This window comes from the organism of the source record quoted next, unplaced genomic scaffold (genome assembly GCF_019419815.1).
Source record: "Pyrus x bretschneideri cultivar Hongxiangsu unplaced genomic scaffold, Pyrus_bretschneideri_v1 Contig41, whole genome shotgun sequence".
In the NCBI taxonomy this organism is placed as follows: Eukaryota; Viridiplantae; Streptophyta; class Magnoliopsida; order Rosales; family Rosaceae; genus Pyrus; species Pyrus x bretschneideri.
Window position 1 is genome coordinate 3,504,185 of NW_025999735.1, and position 18,308 is coordinate 3,522,492.

Below are 18,308 nucleotides of genomic sequence, written 5' to 3' on the forward strand. Positions count from 1 at the left end.
TAATTGGTAATACTGTAAGGACAAAATTGGTTCTTACTCGATAAATTGGGTGTCAATATAAGAGCATGTGCAATTTCAAAAGGATAAGATTACAAAACCCTAGAGCAAGTTGGGAAGAAAATCTCTGCAGTCTGCATTCCATGATGCAGACCCTGGATCATCGACAAATGATTGTGTTTATTCTTCCTAGTAATTTCTAAGCAGTAGATTCGAAGATAATGTAAAGAATAAAAAAATTATGAAGGGTCATTACTTGGCAAGAGTTGGCGTGGTTTCTGAGTGTTGCTCAACCTCTGGTTCAGCAGGAGCCTCTGGTTTTGATGAGCCAGGAGTACAATTCACAGTAACATCTTTGGCAGGTGAAACAGATGCGCTTGCAGCTGCAGTTCCAGCCGCAGTTGGTGAATTCCATTCTTCACATCCTTTCTTTCCTTTGCATCCTTTCCTCCTTCCATGGCATCCTTTCCTCCCTCTGCATCTTTTGCATCCTTTTCATCCTTTGTATCCTTTCCATCTTTTCCTCCCTTTGCATCCTTGCCATCTTTGGCAGGTGGGGGCGGCACATGTGTGGCAGAGGCTTCTGTTTCAGCTTCAGGAAAATATACTGCATCCCTTGAAAGATCAGTCGGTTTACCAGGTTTTGGGCCCGGATGACAACAATTGACGGCTTCTTGTCAGGATCTTTCTTCCCTCTCTTCTTCTCAATATTAGGAACCTCACAAAGAATCAGCTTCGCTATTGCATTCCAGTAATGTTTGTCAGCTTCTTTGTGGAACTTCTGTTGGTTGGCCAGGTACAGCTGCACAGAAAGTTAAATTCACGTCTTGGATTTGAAGCACTGATGATGATCGTAGAATGCATGCAAGCGAGAGGGAGGGAGGGTGAGAGAATTAGGATTATGGAAGAGGTAGAACATTGAAGCCAACAGGTCATATCAAAATATTTCAATGCGTTAAACAGTGCATATGAAAAAGTGAAAGAAAATATGACATAATATTTACACACATTTATTTTGTTTGGTTAACCAGCTAACGACGTCTAGTTTCTATCAGTGAAGCAGAAGTGAATCTTAGGTTCCTTTTAAAGACTAGAGGAGACATTGCAATCCATCCATCTTATATGATGGTCAGTGACTTGCCATTGATTCCTATAGCAACGACTGGAATTAGCTAACGAAGAAATTCAAAACGGGAAAGACGAAAAAACTTATGCAATGATTCAGTCAAGATCTAAGCTGATTTTCCCCATTTCAAATTCACACACACAAACACAAAACTGAGACATAGCAAATGCGATTTACAGGCATAACCCGATTACCAAATACAAGGACAAATCTCGACATCAATGATTCAGACCCCAAAAACGTAATGAACACAGAATCACAGATACAGAAATCAAATTAAACTGGATGCTATTAAGCCCCTGAATCCCATGCATGCACATTGCACAACATTATTAACACAGAATTTAAATCCAACTTAATCAAATCATTAATGTAATCGTGTTAAAATTAGTCGCTATTTTGTAAGTAAATAACTTCAATTCAAAATTCCAATCTTTAATAATAATATGATTACAAGCCAACAAATTAGGATCTGAGCTCACCGACGCTACTCATGGCGAGCAAGGCCTTCCTCTCGCATCTCCTCGGGCAGCGGCAGCAACGGCTCACTAGAGGCGAAAATGTCCCCATCATCATCATCGCCGCCACCCGCCTACGCCATTGTCCTCAGGCACCGCCGAATCAAAAGACTACACGAATTCCGGGTTAGGGGTGGAAATGCCGAAGCTGTAGACCTCGGGGGACTGCAGCTGCAGATCAATGTTGGGGTTGTTGTACCCACAGGGGAGAACAACGAGTGGAGGGGAGGGGAAGGATCAACAGAGGAGGAGAAGTCGTGGTGGTGGGTGGGAGGGTTGAACGACAAGTCGTAGTTTTGGGAAGGGAGGCCGGGTCGTAGCCCATGTAGGCATCGTCGTCGAAGGGCCGGCCGGTAGGGGAGTTGCAGCGGGGGTCGTGGGATTAGTCGTCGTTGGGGAAGGAGTCGAAGGACGACATGGTTGCGAGGGGAAATGCTGTTGTCGTAGATTAAAAATGAGGATTAGAGAGAGTAAGTAATTGGGTTATGGCCTTAAGCTTGTTTGGATTTAGGGATTTAGGGACTTGGATTTGGATCTGTGGTTGTTACTTCAGTGGTAGGTTAGGAAAGCGATGGAGAAGAGCATGAGGGAGCCAAGACCCAGCCAGTTTTCTTGAAGGTGTAGGGTAGACCAGCACGCCAGCGCTGACAATGGCAATGAAGACGTTGACAAAAGTTTTGGGTGGGAGGAGAGCTTGTTGGGTTTGGACAAGAGTGGAGTGTCTTTCTCGGGGGAAAGGCGGAAGGGTGTTGGTGGAGGAGCCGGCTTCTTTGTCGAACACCACCCTGGCTGCCGCCACTCTGTGTCGACAAAAAATAAAAAAAATAAAATTGGACTCATCGACCAATAGGAACCAGCTTGTTTCAAATGGGCAGGATAGGTCCGGTTTCAAGTTTTATTTTTGGTAAATTAAAAAAGTACTTCAACTATTGAGTTATTAAAAGTTTGGGTAAATTACACTTTCATACCTCAAGTTTGGAGTCTATTTCAATTCCTTACAACATCTTCAAAACATTTCAATTTCATACCTTAAGTACTATTTTATTTCAAAATAATACATCTGTTACATTTTTCATCCATTGATTCGTTAAGTGTTGACGTGGCTACCACATTTGTGCCACATGGCAAAAAGAATAAATTTTTTTTTTTAAAAAAACCCAGAAAAATAAAAAAACTTGAAAACGCAGAACCCTCTTATCCCTCCCAAGCCTCCTAACCACCTCCCTCTCCTCCACTCTCTTCACCTCCCCTCCCATCCCACCCCACCCTCACCTCCCCCGCAATCCCCCACGCATACCCCACCTTCTCTTATCTGCAACCCCACCCATCCTTAGCAAACCTAACTCCATTCAAACCACCACCAACCAAGCAATGAAAAAATTTAAAATTTGAATACATACCTTGTTGCCTGAGCCGACTGACGAGCCCACTCAACGATGCGTCGAGGAGCACTGGGTCCGGGTTTTTTGGGGGGGGAGGGGGGGAAGGGTTCGGATCTAGGTATGTTTGGGGGGGGGGGAGGGGGAGTTTTCTGGGTTTGGTTGCAGGTTTTTTTGTGGTTTTTTGGGGTGTTGGGGGGGGGGTGGTGGGGTGTTGGATGTTTCTTGGTTTGCTTCTAGCGGGGGGGAGGGGGGGCGGGGGCGTGCGGGCTTCTCTTTCTTTCTTTTTTTTTAAATCAGGTTTTTTTTTTTCCTCCAGGTTTAAAAAAAAAAATTATTCTTTTTGCCACATGGCACACATTTGGCAACCACGTGGTACAAATGTGGCAGCCACGTCCGCACTTAACGGATCAATGGATAGAAAATGTAACAGATGTATTATTTTGAAATAAAATAGTACTTAAGGTATGAAATTGAAATGTTTTGAAGATGTTGTAAGAAATTGAAATAAACCCCAAACCTGAGGTGGTAAAGTATAATTTACCCTAAAAGGTTTATACCTCGTCTTTAAAATGTTTCAATATCATACCTCATCTACAAATTTGTTACAAATTCATACATTCTGTTAGCTGTCTGTCAATTCTTCCGTTAAAATGCTGACCAGGCAAGTGACGAGACTCATTTTCTATTAAAAAAATAATTAAATATTAAAATTAAAAAATAATTAAAAAATTCCAAACCCACACCCCCACCCCCGGAAAATCCCCATTCCCTTCCCATTTGACCTGTTCCCCCCTCCCCCACGCCCCTTAAAACCTTCCTTCCAAACCCAGAACCCCACCCCCACCTCCCTTGCAACCCTCTATCTCTATCTCTCTCTCCTCACACATTTTCTTCCCCAAAAACAAATCCCAAATCATGCGGGAAAGGGAGAAAGGGAGAGCGCCATGAAAGCGAGCCAAAGGCGGTGAGCGCCGAACCTCGACGGCGCGATCTAGAGGAACTAGATCCAAAGGCTGAGGCCAGCTGCCCCAAGCTGCTAACAATGGCCTGGTCGAGCTTGGCGATCTGGGCGTGCAAGTGGAAGGAGGGGGATTGCGAGTGCGTGAGGGTGAAGGCTGGGTGGGGTGCTACGGTGGCGACGGATGAGGGACTGGATTTCTTCTTCCGGGAGAAAAGGGATTTGAATTTGAGAATTGGGGGAATTTGTGGGTTTCTGAATTAAATATTAAAAAATATTAAAAAATGGCAAGTGACGGGATCCATTTTCTATTAAAAAAATAATTAAATATTAAAATTAAAAAAAAAAAACCAAAAAAATCCAAACCCATACCAGATCCCCTTCCCCACACCCCTCCCCCTCCCCACATCCCTTGCAACTCTCTCTCTCCTCACACATTTTCTTCCCCAAAAGCAAATCCCAAATTGTGCGGCAAAGGGAGAAAGGGAGAGCGCCGTGAAAGTGAGCCAAAGGCGGTGAGCACCGAACCCCGACGACGAGGTCCAGAGGAACCGGATCCGAAGCCTGAGGCCGGCTGCCCCACGCTGCTCATGATGGCCTAGTCGAGTTCGGCAATCTAGGCGTGCGAGTGGAAGGAAGGGGATCGTGAGTGCATAGGGGTGAAGGTTGGGTTGGGTGCTGCAGTGGCGACAGATGAGGGACTGAATTTCTTCTTCCCAGAGAAGAGGGATTTAAATTTGAAAATTGGGGGAATTTGTGGGTTTCTAAATTTTGAAAATTGGGGGAATTTGGGATTTGATTTTTGTTTTGGGGATCTAGTGGGATGGTTCTGGCGGGGTGGGGGGTTCTGGTTTTGGGTGAGCTGGGTTTTTGGGTTAGGGGTGGGTGCAGGGAAGAAGATGGCTGAGGTTTTTTTTTTTTAATTTATAAATAATATTTTTTTAAATATTTAATTAATTTTTTAATAAAAAATGGATCCCGTCACTTGTCACGTCTGCATTTTAACGAAAGAATTGACAAACAACTGATGGAAGGTATGAAATTGTAACAAATTCGTAGATGAGGACATTGAAACTTTTTAAAGACGAGATATGAAACTATTAATAACCAATAGTTGAGATAATTCTGTGTAATTTACCCTTTTATTTTCTATTACTTGGTCTGGCCCGCCCCGTTGCATTTTAAAACGAATTATGTCCAGCCCCTCCAAATTTCAGCCCGGCCCGTGTCAACCCCACCGTAATGAATCATGTTGAGGTGGTTCCATCATCAAATAATTATTCTGAATCATGTTGAGATGGTTCCATCATCAAATAGTTATTCAAATGACAATACCCACTTATACATTCCCTTCACTTGCAGGTATATTAAAAAAAAAAGAATAAGCTACTAAACATGGATTTTGATAATCATATAACTTAAGCAAATATCGGCGTCTCAAGTATTTAATCTTTCCAGTTGTTGAAGGCTTGAAGCTATCAATTGATATTAATCTGGAATCTGGATGGGAAAGCCAAAAATCTTTCTTTGGTATTTTATCCTAAACCATAGGTGAGACACATACCAGACAGATCTCCATATACACGCTGCTTTGACAGCATAGCTGTAAGCCAATTGATCTTCAGCAACAAAACCCACAACCGTAAATGGATTCTCCAGCAGAACCTTCAAAATAGGGAACCACCACATGGTTGCCCCGCTCCTGCAAAACAAACCGCTGTTTCCACTCTACAAAATCGTGACAATTTCCAGAGATTGTCACATAACACGAAAAGAGGGGTTAACAAAACACAGAAACCAAGTTGAAGCTCAAACTGCGAAGCTGAATATGCCCAAAGAAAACAGAAAAAAGGATTCACACCTCAGGGATTTTCTGCCTATAAAGTAACAGAGTAATAATCTAGAGGGAAAAAAAGTATAGTCTTGTAATTAGTTTTTACCTAAGAGTTAGGAATAAACATAATATATCTGGCCAAGCTGGAACGATTTGTCAACGAAGAAAAATGGGTATATATGATCAAACTGACCAAAATATAAGAAAAAAGCTTGGCCTTGGAAACCAGTGGAGATAAAAACGCACCCCTTCATAGCTGAGAATATCCTCAAGTAAGCGGCAAAAGGTTCCAAAACCAATTTGTTTAATTATCTTCAAAGTCAGAGGCATAATCACGAGGGGACCTATTATTAGGTAGTTTTTCAGATTTCTAATTTGAGAGTTAAACCCCTTTTTCCTTCTCTTTTCTAAGGAGACAAGCTTACATGTTATTCCAATTCAATTACCAACTCAATAGTGTGCAGTGAATATCTCTTGTCTTCTCGTCTACAGATTAAATGCCCCTATTTGATGGGGCATCAGTAATTTGATTTATTTCCTGCACAAAGGTAGGTCCAATATTTTTCAATCCCAAAGCTTCCAAAAAATTATTCCAGATCTATAGCATGATTAAAGAGAAACAACTTTTAGTACACACGCAAAGTTAGATATTCAATTATTCATGACAATAACCATGTTGTAGGAAATTATTATTATTTTCTAAATGATTATTTCTTTTTCTTTAAAAGACTGAATAAAATTGCAAGAAAAGGAAACTAAAACAGCAACATACCTTCATAGAAAAATCATTTCATGGTCCTATATATATAATGCACGACTATCTGTGTCCTATATAATGCACATAAGAATGTGGAAGACATGAAATGTGTACTTACTCAACTTGTTACTCATGGAAGATTATATTTTTACAAAAGTACAAATTGTGTGGGTGCAATGGCAAATTTCTCAAGAGGCCACCATTCATGGTTTACCTCGCCCAAGCATGTTTAACTTAGTAGTTTTGATAGAAAGAACTTTTTAGTAATTCATTGGCGTGCCTCAAGTAATGCAATAAAGTACATGATAAAAACTTGTTTTATTGATTACAGGTGACAATTGTAGATCTGAGTATGCAAAGAAAATGTTTCCAGAATAAGATATAGCAGAATTCGTTGCCAACAAGGTCCCTGGCTTACCTTACTCACAAGCCAGCAACACATTCCTAATCCTGAAGTAGCCAGAATTGTAGGAGAGAAGCTAAAACATTCCAGTAATTATACCCCCAACGTTTGTGGATGCATTGGAAGGTAAGGCCTTGGATTATAACCCTCTTTTCTTAGTTCTAGAAGAAGACTGTTGAGCAATGAATATATCTGAGCAGACTCTGGGTGACTCCCATCTGCTGCAACAAACATATGAGTGTTGTTGTTCACCTCAATCCAACTGTACCCAGGAACCTTTTGAACTTCTCTGTTTTTCATCAGAGTTCGAACCTTAAGCACACTCCCCCATTTTCCAGCATCAGCAAGTATATTTGATAAGAGTATATAATAGCCAGAATTTAGAGGTGCCAATTCAAAAAGATATCTTGATACCTCTTCTGCAAGCTCAACATTGCCATGGAGCCGACATGCTCCAAGCATTGTTCCCCAGACACCAGAATCTGGGGAGAATGGCATGCTCTTTATTGTTTCAAATGCTTCATGTAAATGTCCAGCACGCCCTAACAGATCTACCATGCAAGCATAATGCTCTAACCTAGCTGGGATCCCATATTCCTCAATCATGGAACGGAAGTAGAGAATTCCATCATCAACTGCGCCTGCATGACCACAAGCAGATAATATACCAAGAAAGGTGACATGATCAGGCAAGATCCCATTACCCAACATTTCATGAAATAGAACAAGAGATTCCTTAAGGTGACCGTGATTCCCATAAGCAGAAATAATGCTGTTCCACGAAACTTCATTCTTCTCTTCCATCATGTCAAACACATGGCGAGCAAGATCTAAGTTTCCACATTTGGCATACATGTCTATCAGTGCACTCTCAGCAAACAGATCAGAGCTAAATGCATTTCTAATCATGAAACTATGGATCTCTTTCCCATAATGAAATGCTGGTAAATTTGCACATGCAGATAGCGCAGCTGAAATGCTTACACAGTCATATTTGACACCTCCCATCCCCATTTGACGAAATAGATCAACCGCCTCTTCTGGTTTGCCATTCTGGGAAAAGCTTGTTATCATTGAGTTCCAACAAACAGCATCCCTTTCGGTCAGTCTTTGAAAAACACAATGAGCAAGATCGAGTCTTCCAGATTTTGCATACATGTCTGTAAGGGCACTACCCACATAACACCTCCCATCAAACCCATGCTTGAGGATGTTACCATGCACTTCCTTTCCAGATTTCAGAGCAGCCAAACCAGCACAAGCTGGTAAAACAGTTGCCACTGTTAGGGAATTTGGTCTCATTTTCTGTTTAAGTAACCATCTAAAAATGTCCAATGCATCACTATTCATCCCATTGAGAACAAACCCCGAAATCATAGCTGTGCACATGACAACATCTGTTCTGGTGCTTTGGTTGAAAATTTTGCGCGACATCTCCACATTCCGACACTTGAAGTATACATCAATAAGTGCACTTTGCAAAAACACATCCAAAGGCACACAGTGCCTTACAATGTAACAGTGAATTTCCTTACCTTGCTTGAGGCTACCTTGTTCAGCAACAGAAGGTAAAAAACTTGCAAATGTGATTGAATCAGGTTTGACACTTGTAGATATCATGTCCTGAAACAAACGTGAAGCCTCAAGCATGAACCCACTCTGTATATAACCAGATATCATTCCATTCCATGTCACTAAATCAGTTTGAGGCATCATATCAAACAACTTGCGGGCATCAGAGAAGTACTGGCATTTAGAATACATTGCTAACAATGTATTAGCCACTGGAGAATCCGACTCAAACCCACAAGCGACAACAAGCCCATGAAGTTGAGTACCAAAACCAATCATAGCTTCTGACGCACAAACAGACAAAATGCAAGCGAATGTCACTGCATTTGGCTTAACTTCACTACTTCTCATTTCCAAGAACATTCTAACAGAATTATTTGATTCTCCATTTTTAACATAGCCATGAAGCATAACATTCCATAAAACACAATCTTTGTCAGGCATTTTAACAAACAAGTGCCATGCATCCTGGATACAACCATTGTCCACATACAGTTGAATCAAAGAACTGCCCACAAATATATCAATTCCAAAACCCATAAGCTGGATAGTATCATAGACTGCTTTGCCCAATCTTACATTATTCACACCACCACAAGCTTTAATTACACTCGGAAAAGTGTACTTGTCGGGTGAAACTCCAGAATCCAACATCTTAAAGTAAAACAGCAAGGCATAATCAAAGTAACCCGTTAATGTAAACCCTCTAATCATCCAGTTCCAAGGCAAAGTATATTTCAAATCAAGCTGATAAAACATGTTCTTGGCGTCTATAATGCTCCCACAGAGAAAATACATACCCAGGATCTTTGTACCAACAAGGCTGTTTTTGACAAGTCCGCTGCAAATGACATGTGCATGAACTTGTCTACCTTGCTGGAGAAGAGAATGATCACTACAAGCTTGCACGATTGAAGCAAACTGGCTTGCCAATGCCCCTTCCAAATTAAGGGAGGTTTTGTAGTTTGTATGTATGGACTTGGACCATTGTGGTGTATTGTGTATGAAATGTTTATAGACTGGACATATAAATCTATTGTACATGTCTTTTGCGTTGTGAGAATCATCTTTGTTTAGAGAGCCTCCGACATATTTTTTTTTATTGTTCTATATACTTGAAGAGTGAAGACTACGCAGTTGATACAAAATTCAGCGGAAAGCATGAGCACCAACAGCCCACCTTTGTTGGATTACTTTGATGTGTTCTAGCTGCCTCCCTAGTCGCCATGTACACCAAAAATCCAACTCATGATTGTTGCAAGTTCCTATGTATGTCAGCAGAAGCATGTGAAAAAATTGCACAATGGTGGCATAATATTCTTCTATTACGCTACTTTTCACTATTTGTTACCAATTCACGTAATAACACTTTTCACAGAGCACCTTCAAAAGCATAAAAAATGGCTCTCAAATACAACAACAACAACAAAACCTTTTCCCACTAAGTGGGGTTGGCTATATGAATCCTAGAACGCCATTGCGCTCAGTTTTGTGTCATGTCCTCCGTTTGATCCAAGTCCTCTAAGTCTTTTCTTAGAGTCTCTCAAATGAAAAACGAAAAAAACAGTTACATTTATTGTAACCAACAAAGAAGCACAGTATAAAGAGATTTGCATTATTTTGAAATTGAGGATTTCCAAAAACACTAATGAAAATAAAAGTAAATAAACAAACAAAAATCTTAAGAGTGCATAATCAAAATTATAGTAAATCCAGGAATAGCACAGCTGAAGAGTAGCATATTTTGAGCTTGCGGCCAAATTTAACTTTTAACATTCTACATATATATGACTGTAAACTTGAATGTGCAAGAGCCAAAATGGATAAGGTTACAGAAGAACATCTAAGCCTAAAGACATACTTAGATCGGATAATGTAGGACTACAACAAACTTTACATGCAGCTCTTTGGCATTCAACAAAAAGAAAACAAATCTGAGGATGCAACTTATAATCATCAAGATGAGGAACAAATTCACAAATTGAAGCTAAACAGGAGACAGGGATAGAGCCAGGACTCCATAGTGGGATGGGGTGAAACTATAAATTAAGGCCTGTTTGATAATCATTTTAGTTTTAGTTTTTGGTTTTGTCACTTGTCACTAGATACAGAGTGATAGTAGATGGAACAGTGGAGGATGTAGTGTGGTAGGACTTAGGAAGGAGCAGGGAGAAATGCACATGAAATGACATCAGAATGAACCTCTATCCTTATTCATCATTTCTTCTTCCTTGTATTTCTCCTTCATTTCTAACCATAAAGTGTACTAAAAGCTAAAACCAAAATGGTTATCAAACAGGCCCCTAAGTTTCTTTTTTCCAAGCCAGAAACTAGAAACTGCAGTTCCGTTGTTTCTCTGAAATTTCCCAAGCTTACGGAACCTGTTAAAACAATACGACTTGCCCGAACTGTGGCTGAGCGGATCTTGGATATCGAATAGACCTCCCCCAAAGGTAATTTTAACGCGGCCAACAAGATTCCAGGAACCTAATGCAGATATCTTGGATAATAAACAACCTTGGAGGCTTGGACTATTGATAACCAAAATGCGTACGCATACAATGAAAAAACAAAACACAAAAAATAAAAACAGATGGAAAGAGAAACAAGAAACAAACATGCAAGACATGTAGAAAATTAAATACTAGAGTTGTATCCTTGCCTACATTTATTCAATTATCCAGATATTTGCATTGCAGTAAGACCATGTATTGAATTAGTTTGGAATTTGGCCCAACTCTAACATACAGAATCCGGTACAACCAAACCCTTAATTAAAACCCTAATTAATTAAACCTTAAATTAAAATCCTCTTATTAAATCGTAAAGTTGAGAATAAATCGGCACTGAAAGAAGAGGAGAGGATAAGAGATACCTGGGTCAGTCAGTCGGAGTGAGAGAGCTGTGAGGCTTATACCAAGGAAGGAGATGGTTCCCGAAACTCGACAAAAATTTCGGAGATGAATGAACAACTGCTGGGATAAAAAAAAGGCGGTATGCATCCTCATTATGAGTTAGTGTTGGGGAGGCAAACGACGCCCTTGTCTTCAATTTCATATTTGCGGTCTTTTACCGTTTGTCAAGACGAATAAGATTTTTGAATGGCTAATAATACTTTTCTTGTTAAATAGAAACAAATACATTTTCTCTAAAAGTGAAAACACATCTACATGAGTCTATAAATAACCCCAGATTTACCAAAACAAATAAATAAGGGTTACCAGAAAAATAAATAAAAAATTGAAACGACGCCTGAGAGATTCGAACTCTCGCGGGGAAACCCCATGTACTTAGCAGGCACACGCCTTAACCACTCGGCCAAAGCGTCACTTGTTAATCCCATCTTCATTTTAATTTAAATAAACAAAAACTAGGCGCTAGCCATTTATAATCGGGAATCGGATGCTCTCCGGCGACGAAAACCAGAAAAACCAATAGGTTTGGGGGAAGAGAAACAGAATGATAGAATGTCAGTGGCAACTGTGGCATCCTGCAACTGTATACCCTGCAGCACCTGAAAAATTCATTGGATTTGGAGGACATGTTTCCAATCCCCTAACATCCTCTCTTTCTCCCCATACTTCTCTCTCTTGCACCAAGTTCAAATCCACCAGCTTCTTATGCAGCTCCAAACATTGTTTCAAGTGCTTTTGTGACAAAACTGAAAGCACCCATGAACCCTCTTCCCAGGTAAATTTCCTTTTCGAGTCTCCGCAATTTAGTATGTTCAGTCAAATGGGGGTGAAATATATGTTTTTGGGTTCATTGTTGCTTTGCACCCAAGTTCGAATCCCTTGCATGTAGATTAAAGTAGTTTAGAATATCGCTTTATCAAAAACATGAAATGGGGTTCTTTGTGATTGTAAATTGTAGGGGTTTTCGGCACTGGCAGCAGATGCTCCATGGGACAATGGAACTGTGTGGAGCACTATGGCTTTCTATATGTTCAGTTTGCACATCCCTCTGAGTTTTGGAGGGTTGTCTGTGGTTGCTCATCTGTTGCATGAACCTGTACTTGATCCACAGACAGAGGTGAGCCTGTTCATTTATTTTTTGTTATCATCGTTGAGACGTATTGGCCTTGACAGTATTTGATTCTTGGAAGAATGGGAATTGTGAGGGAAAATTATAGAACATGTTCACGGATTGACACTTGCGTACAGGCATATTTGTTAATGAATCACTTTCCCTTTTCATGATTTAGCATTTTAGTGTGGGTGTAGTCTGTTAGGGGTTGGATGTAAAAGTTGTTCAACTTTCTGCTTTGATATGGATTGGCATATGCTGTGAATAGAGGATGATGAAGATGAACTGCTGCGTAATCAATTAGCTTATCCTTTCCGCTGTTTGCATCAAACTATGCTTCATTTTGTTTCAAGGGAGCATGGCTATGAAAGCACATGGAACTGTTTGCAATTCTCAATTTTAAGAAGCTTGATTTTGCATTAGTAAGTATGCAGTTTGCACACTGTCGATTGATCTTTTATTTTTATTTTTTTTTGGTAGTGCAGGCAATATCATTGCTTGGAGCTCAAACTCTAGAGCTCATTGCGGCTCTGCTGCTTCTGCAGAGTACTGCCAAGCCACAATACAAGTTTGTGGATTTCTTCAAAGCTAAAAAACTATCAAAAGAGAGGAGCTGGCTGTTGGCATCTGTCGTAGGATTTGGGTTTCTGTTCATGTTGGTTTTCCTAACTTCCTTACTTGCTGATAGAGTCGTTGGCCCCAAGGTTCGCAGAATAAACTTGTTACTTATCTGCCTACGTTTTCTGGTTTTTGTTATCATATTTAGTGAACCAAAGGTAAGCTTCCCAAAAACAAGACCGCAATCAGAAACCTGGACGCATATATTTTGTTACATGACCTGATGGCTTGGTAAAACCATGTTTCAGATAATAAGATGTCATAATCTCGGCATTTTTTATGTTGGCTGGTGTTAGGTAGCAGCGAATGATAACAGAAGAATGGATTTAATTGATTCAATGCTCATGATAATAAACAAAATAAGCCAAAGATAACTTTGAAAGATCCTGACAAATATCTTAGCCTAGCTTTCGCTCTACAGCCATCAAAGTATCTTTACTAACTGAATGATCCAGTGGTCCATATTGCTTTTAAACAGTGGCTGAGATTACTCTTTTAATTGGCTTTGGTTTGGTTTTAACTAGTTTGGGTCATATAGGGCTTCTATGATTAGAAATAGGATTTGGTACTAAGTTAAAATGATTTCAAATCTGCATCAGACAAGTCGAATATGTTTCCGTTGTCAAATTCTTATTACATCTCATTCATGTTTCTCTAAATGAATAGATCGGTGGTTTAACAATGTTTTGGAAGATGCTGTTCTCTTTCAAGTAACTTATTTTACACCGTGTGGTTGCAGGATATAAACAACCCCGTTCTGAAGGAAATCTTGTTGAGCAGCAACATCTCACAAGCTGCTTGTGTTCTCGTATACTGCATTATCACTCCCGTGCTGGAAGAAACTGTTTACAGAGGATTTTTACTGGCGTCAATTTTGTCCACTACGAAATGGCAGTCTGCAGTTTTGATAAGCTCGGCTATTTTTAGTGCAGCTCACTTATCTGGTGAGAATTCCTTACAGTTGTTCATCATTGGATGTGTACTTGGATGCTCTTATTGTTGGACTGGAAACTTGAGCTGTCCCATCTTAATACATTCTCTGTACAACGCCATGACCCTAATGATAACATTCTTGTCCTGAGCTCTCGCTCAATTTCATAACCATTGTAATTAACTCACTATATTTGAGAATTTCAGTTTCAAGAACATAAACCGGTACAAAACTCTTCCAAGATTTTGTTTTCCGTACTCTTTTTCTTCGTCTCTTCAAGATTTAGCGTTCAACTCTTCCAGTCCACTTGTTTATGTTGAATGATTTTGTTGGATATACGCGTCAAGTGTCCAGTATTCCCATCCTGGGCAGGGATCTACTCTCATCGGGAACTGTTGGCCGCTTGGGATCAGCTTCTAAGGTGAAATTCTTTTCTGTTGCAAGTATTTTTCCAACAAGATCGGATTCGCACTCACAAAGATGCTGTACAAGAGGAGCATTCTTGCTTTCTAAACACGACACTATCAACTTCCCTATGTGGTGATGCACAAAGTTGTTATACTATTGCCTTGTATTTGGATATACTACCCTCAGGGCTTTTCTTAATTTTGTAAACCCATTTACTTCCTACATAAACCACTTTTCTTAATTTTTTGAGTTTTTAAGGCATCATGTTCATGGCCTTTTGCTAATGAGGACTAGCAGCTGCTTGTCTAGAAGTTGTAGGTTCCTCAGACTCGCATATCTCAGAAAAAGATGACATCAATCAAGTGACGACAGGATTAAGGGGAAACAGAAGCGGGTAATGTTAGGCAGACCTTTTATTTATATCATATTTTATAAATCATATGACATAATTGTTGATGATTGGATATTACTTAAATGTTAATTAACATGTTTATTTTTTATTAGTAGCACATCACATGATTTATAAATTTGATCTAAAAAATTGATCTATCTAATATTACCCGACATTAATATTCAAGTGACATCCGAAAAGGAAGCTGTATGTCCCCTTATTTTGAAGCTGTTATGATGAAGTTTCAATGGGACCATGGCCATGGTGATTTCAACAAGTCACAATTATGTTCCGCAACAGAAATGAAGTTTGAAGGAATCATCATATTCTTCTTATCTGTATTTGCCAGCCTCTCTCTTTTTTGCACCTTTTTTTAAGCCATCCACATTCTGAAATAAATATTGTAAAGTTTGTATTTTTTCAAACCACTGACCTAAAGATAAGATTCTCCACTAATATACTTTTTTGGTGTTATAAATAATCAAAAGTCAGAGAGATAATCTTTATTAGTGACAGGAGCGAAGTAGGTGTAAAATATCACACTGTAATTATAACACAAGGGGATGACGAATAAAAGAGGAAGGGATAGATACTGATGTTATTGATCTTTTCTTCTTCTCAGTCTACTTTGATATCACACCAAGCGCTTTATTTATAGAGCAACTCCAAACAAGTGTAATAATTACATCTTGAAATTTATAGCACACACCTTTTGAAAATACAATTCTCATTCATTTCCGTAGTCAATATTCCTATGTGGGCATTCATTAACCCACAAATATTTTCAACACTTCCCCTTAAATGCCCACATATCAACATTAGTTGCCTCGTTAAATCCTTACTCGGAAAAACACAATGGGAAAAAACAATAGCAAACGAAAAAGAGTACAACTTTAATTGGATTGTTGATATAGTGTTAAGTATGCTTATGTTGCCTCGTTAAAACCTTGATAGGAAAAATCCTGATTGAAGGAAAAAGAGTACAACATGCATGTTTCATGGATGCTCCCCCTAATATGTATCTCCTCTTGATTCCATATTTTTCAAATTTATCTAATTGGTAAGTCGATGTAATCCGATACTTTACACTAACTTCTGAAATGTGCACTTTAGTGAACAGGTTTGCCAGATTTTCATTGGAACGGATTTGTCTGACTTCAATAACTTTCGCCTTCTGAAGCTCATGTGCACTGAAAAACTTTGGAGATATGTGCTTAGTCATATCACCCTTGATGAATCCTTCCTTCATTTAGGCAACACAGGCTGCATTATCTTCATGAATGATAGTTGGAGTGTCTGTCTTTGAAGGTAGACCACATGAATTCCGGATATGATGGATCACTGATCTTAACCAAGAACATTCACGATTTGCTTTATATAAAGTAAGTATTTCTAAGTGATTTGAGGATGTAGCAACTAATGTTTGCTTTGTTAAGTGCCACGAGATTGTTGTATCTCCATTATTGAACACATATCCAGTTTGTGAGCGGGCTTTATGCGGATCAAAAAGAAAATCGGCATATGCGTATCCAACAAGGACCTGGTCATTTGGGGATTTCTTTGAGTAGAATAGACCCATGTCTGCTATCCCACGAAGGTATCGCAATACATCTTTGATTCCCTTCCAATGACAAATTGTTGGAGTATAGCTATACATTGCTAACAAGTTGACTAAAAAAGCTATATCTAGTCGAGTACATTGTGCTAAATACAATAAAGCACTTATTGCACTCAAATATGGTACTTCTAAACCAATGACCAAACCAATGACCAATTCATCATCTTCTTTTGGACGGAATGGATCTTTCTTAATGTCCAAAGAACGAACGACCGCTGGCGTGTTGAATGGATAAGTCTTGTCCATACCAAATCGCTTCAAGATTTTTTCAATGTAAGCTGATTGGTGAACCAAAATTCCACTAGCACAATGCTCGATCTGCAGGCCGAGACAATATTTTGTTTTTCCAAGGTCTTTCATTTCAAATTCGCTTTTCAGATATTCAACAGTTTTATTGAGTTCTTCAGGGGTTCCAACTAGGTTTATATCATCGACATATGCTGCCACTATAGTAAATCCAGAGTTGGATTTCTTAATGAACACACAAGGGCAAATGACATTCTTGATATACTCTTTTTTGATCAAATACTCACTGAAACGATTATACCACATTTGTCTAGATTGTTTCAGCCCATACAACGATCGCCTTAATTTGATTAAGAGCATACCTCATGGTTTATTAGTTGTTTCAGGCAACTTAAGTCTTTTTGGGACTTTCATATATATATCAGTATCTAATTCTCTATATAGATATGCAGTGATGACATCCATAAGTTGCATGTCAAGTTTTTTTCTAAAACCACTAAACTTATTAAGTAACGGAACGTAATTGCATCCATTACAGGAGAGTATGTCTCTTCATAATCAATTCCAGGTCTATGCGAAAAGCCTTATGCAACGAGTCGTGCTTTATATCTTGCAATCTCGTTTTTCTCATTTCGCTTTCTTATGAATACCCATTTGTAACCCATGGGGTTTATACCATGCGGAGTTTGGATTACCGGTCCAAAAACATTTCGCCTTTCCAAGGAATTTAATTCTGCCTGGATTGCATCTTTCCACTTAAGCCAATCTTGTCTTTGTTTGCATTCATTAACAGAGTGTGGTTCAATATCATCACTTAATATGATTTCAATGGTTACTGCAAATGCAAACATGTCGTCGATGATTATTTCATTCTAATCCCACAATTCATTAGTACAAGCATAATTTATGGAGATTTCTTCACTTTCATGTACCTCTGTTCCTTTAGGTACATTTTTCTGAAAGTACAGAATCATGAATTATGGATTTGTCATTCATTTTTTCTTCCTGAATGATTTCATTTTTTCTTCAGGTACATGTGCCCTCGTCTTTCTCTTTCGAGGGGCTGAATCTTTTGAACCTGTGGGTCTACCACGCTTCAGGCGTGCACCAGATGAATCATTCGCTACCACTTTATTTTGTCCAACAGGAACATCAATTCTTACAGGTGCATTTGCAGCCGGTATATGTGATTTTGTCACTTTCATAGCATCATTAAATGCATCTAGCATTTGATTGGCAATACCTTAAAGATGAACGATCTTTTTCACTTCATTTTCACATTGAGTGCTACATGAATCAAAATGAGATAAAGTGGGAACAACCCATGCCAGCTTACGAGAAAACTATCTCATGAAAATGACAATCAGCAAAATGAGCTGTAAACATATCACCTGTCAAGGGTTCCAAATATATAATGATAGACGGTAGATCAAAACCCATATAAATTCTCAGTTTGCACTGAGGTCCCAATTTAGTGCGTTATGGTGGTGCAATAGGCACATAAACAGCACAACCAAAAACTC

General features: G+C 39.3%; 2 protein-coding genes, 1 non-coding gene and 1 pseudogene across 7 annotated transcripts; 1 reads left to right on the forward strand and 3 right to left on the reverse strand.

Annotated features, from left to right (window-relative positions):
- Nucleotides 1-45: 45 nt before the first annotated feature.
- LOC108867332 lies at nucleotides 46-2,074 on the reverse strand (annotated as a pseudogene).
- Nucleotides 2,075-5,233: 3,159 nt separating this feature from the next.
- Nucleotides 5,234-11,590, reverse strand: LOC103948520 (pentatricopeptide repeat-containing protein At4g21300). Of its 5 annotated transcripts, none has more exons than XR_007251597.1 (4): nucleotides 11,423-11,590; nucleotides 6,991-9,812; nucleotides 6,262-6,353; nucleotides 5,234-5,709 (listed from the first exon to the last, which is right to left on the reverse strand). XR_007251597.1 is itself a non-coding variant. In XM_009359560.3 (2 exons), exon 2 carries the CDS (start codon nucleotides 9,589-9,591, stop codon nucleotides 7,069-7,071), a length of 2,523 nt encoding a protein of 840 aa, XP_009357835.2. In that variant the 5' UTR covers nucleotides 9,592-9,812; nucleotides 11,423-11,590; the 3' UTR covers nucleotides 6,872-7,068. The 5 variants fall into 5 exon arrangements, 1 of the variants encoding a protein (XP_009357835.2); XR_007251596.1 differs by having other exon boundaries at nucleotides 6,241-6,353; XR_007251598.1 differs by lacking the exon at nucleotides 6,262-6,353.
- A 203-nt stretch (nucleotides 11,591-11,793) lies between these two features.
- Nucleotides 11,794-11,875, reverse strand: TRNAS-GCU. The gene has a single exon. It is a non-coding gene; the product is annotated as a tRNA-Ser (tRNA).
- An 81-nt stretch (nucleotides 11,876-11,956) lies between these two features.
- Nucleotides 11,957-14,415, forward strand: LOC103948522. Its single transcript, XM_009359563.3, has 4 exons — nucleotides 11,957-12,237; nucleotides 12,421-12,579; nucleotides 13,059-13,277; nucleotides 13,931-14,415. The coding sequence occupies exons 1-4, from the start codon at nucleotides 12,007-12,009 to the stop codon at nucleotides 14,270-14,272; spliced, it is 951 nt and encodes a 316-aa protein (XP_009357838.2). The 5' UTR covers nucleotides 11,957-12,006; the 3' UTR covers nucleotides 14,273-14,415.
- The last annotated feature ends 3,893 nt before the right edge of the window (nucleotides 14,416-18,308 follow it).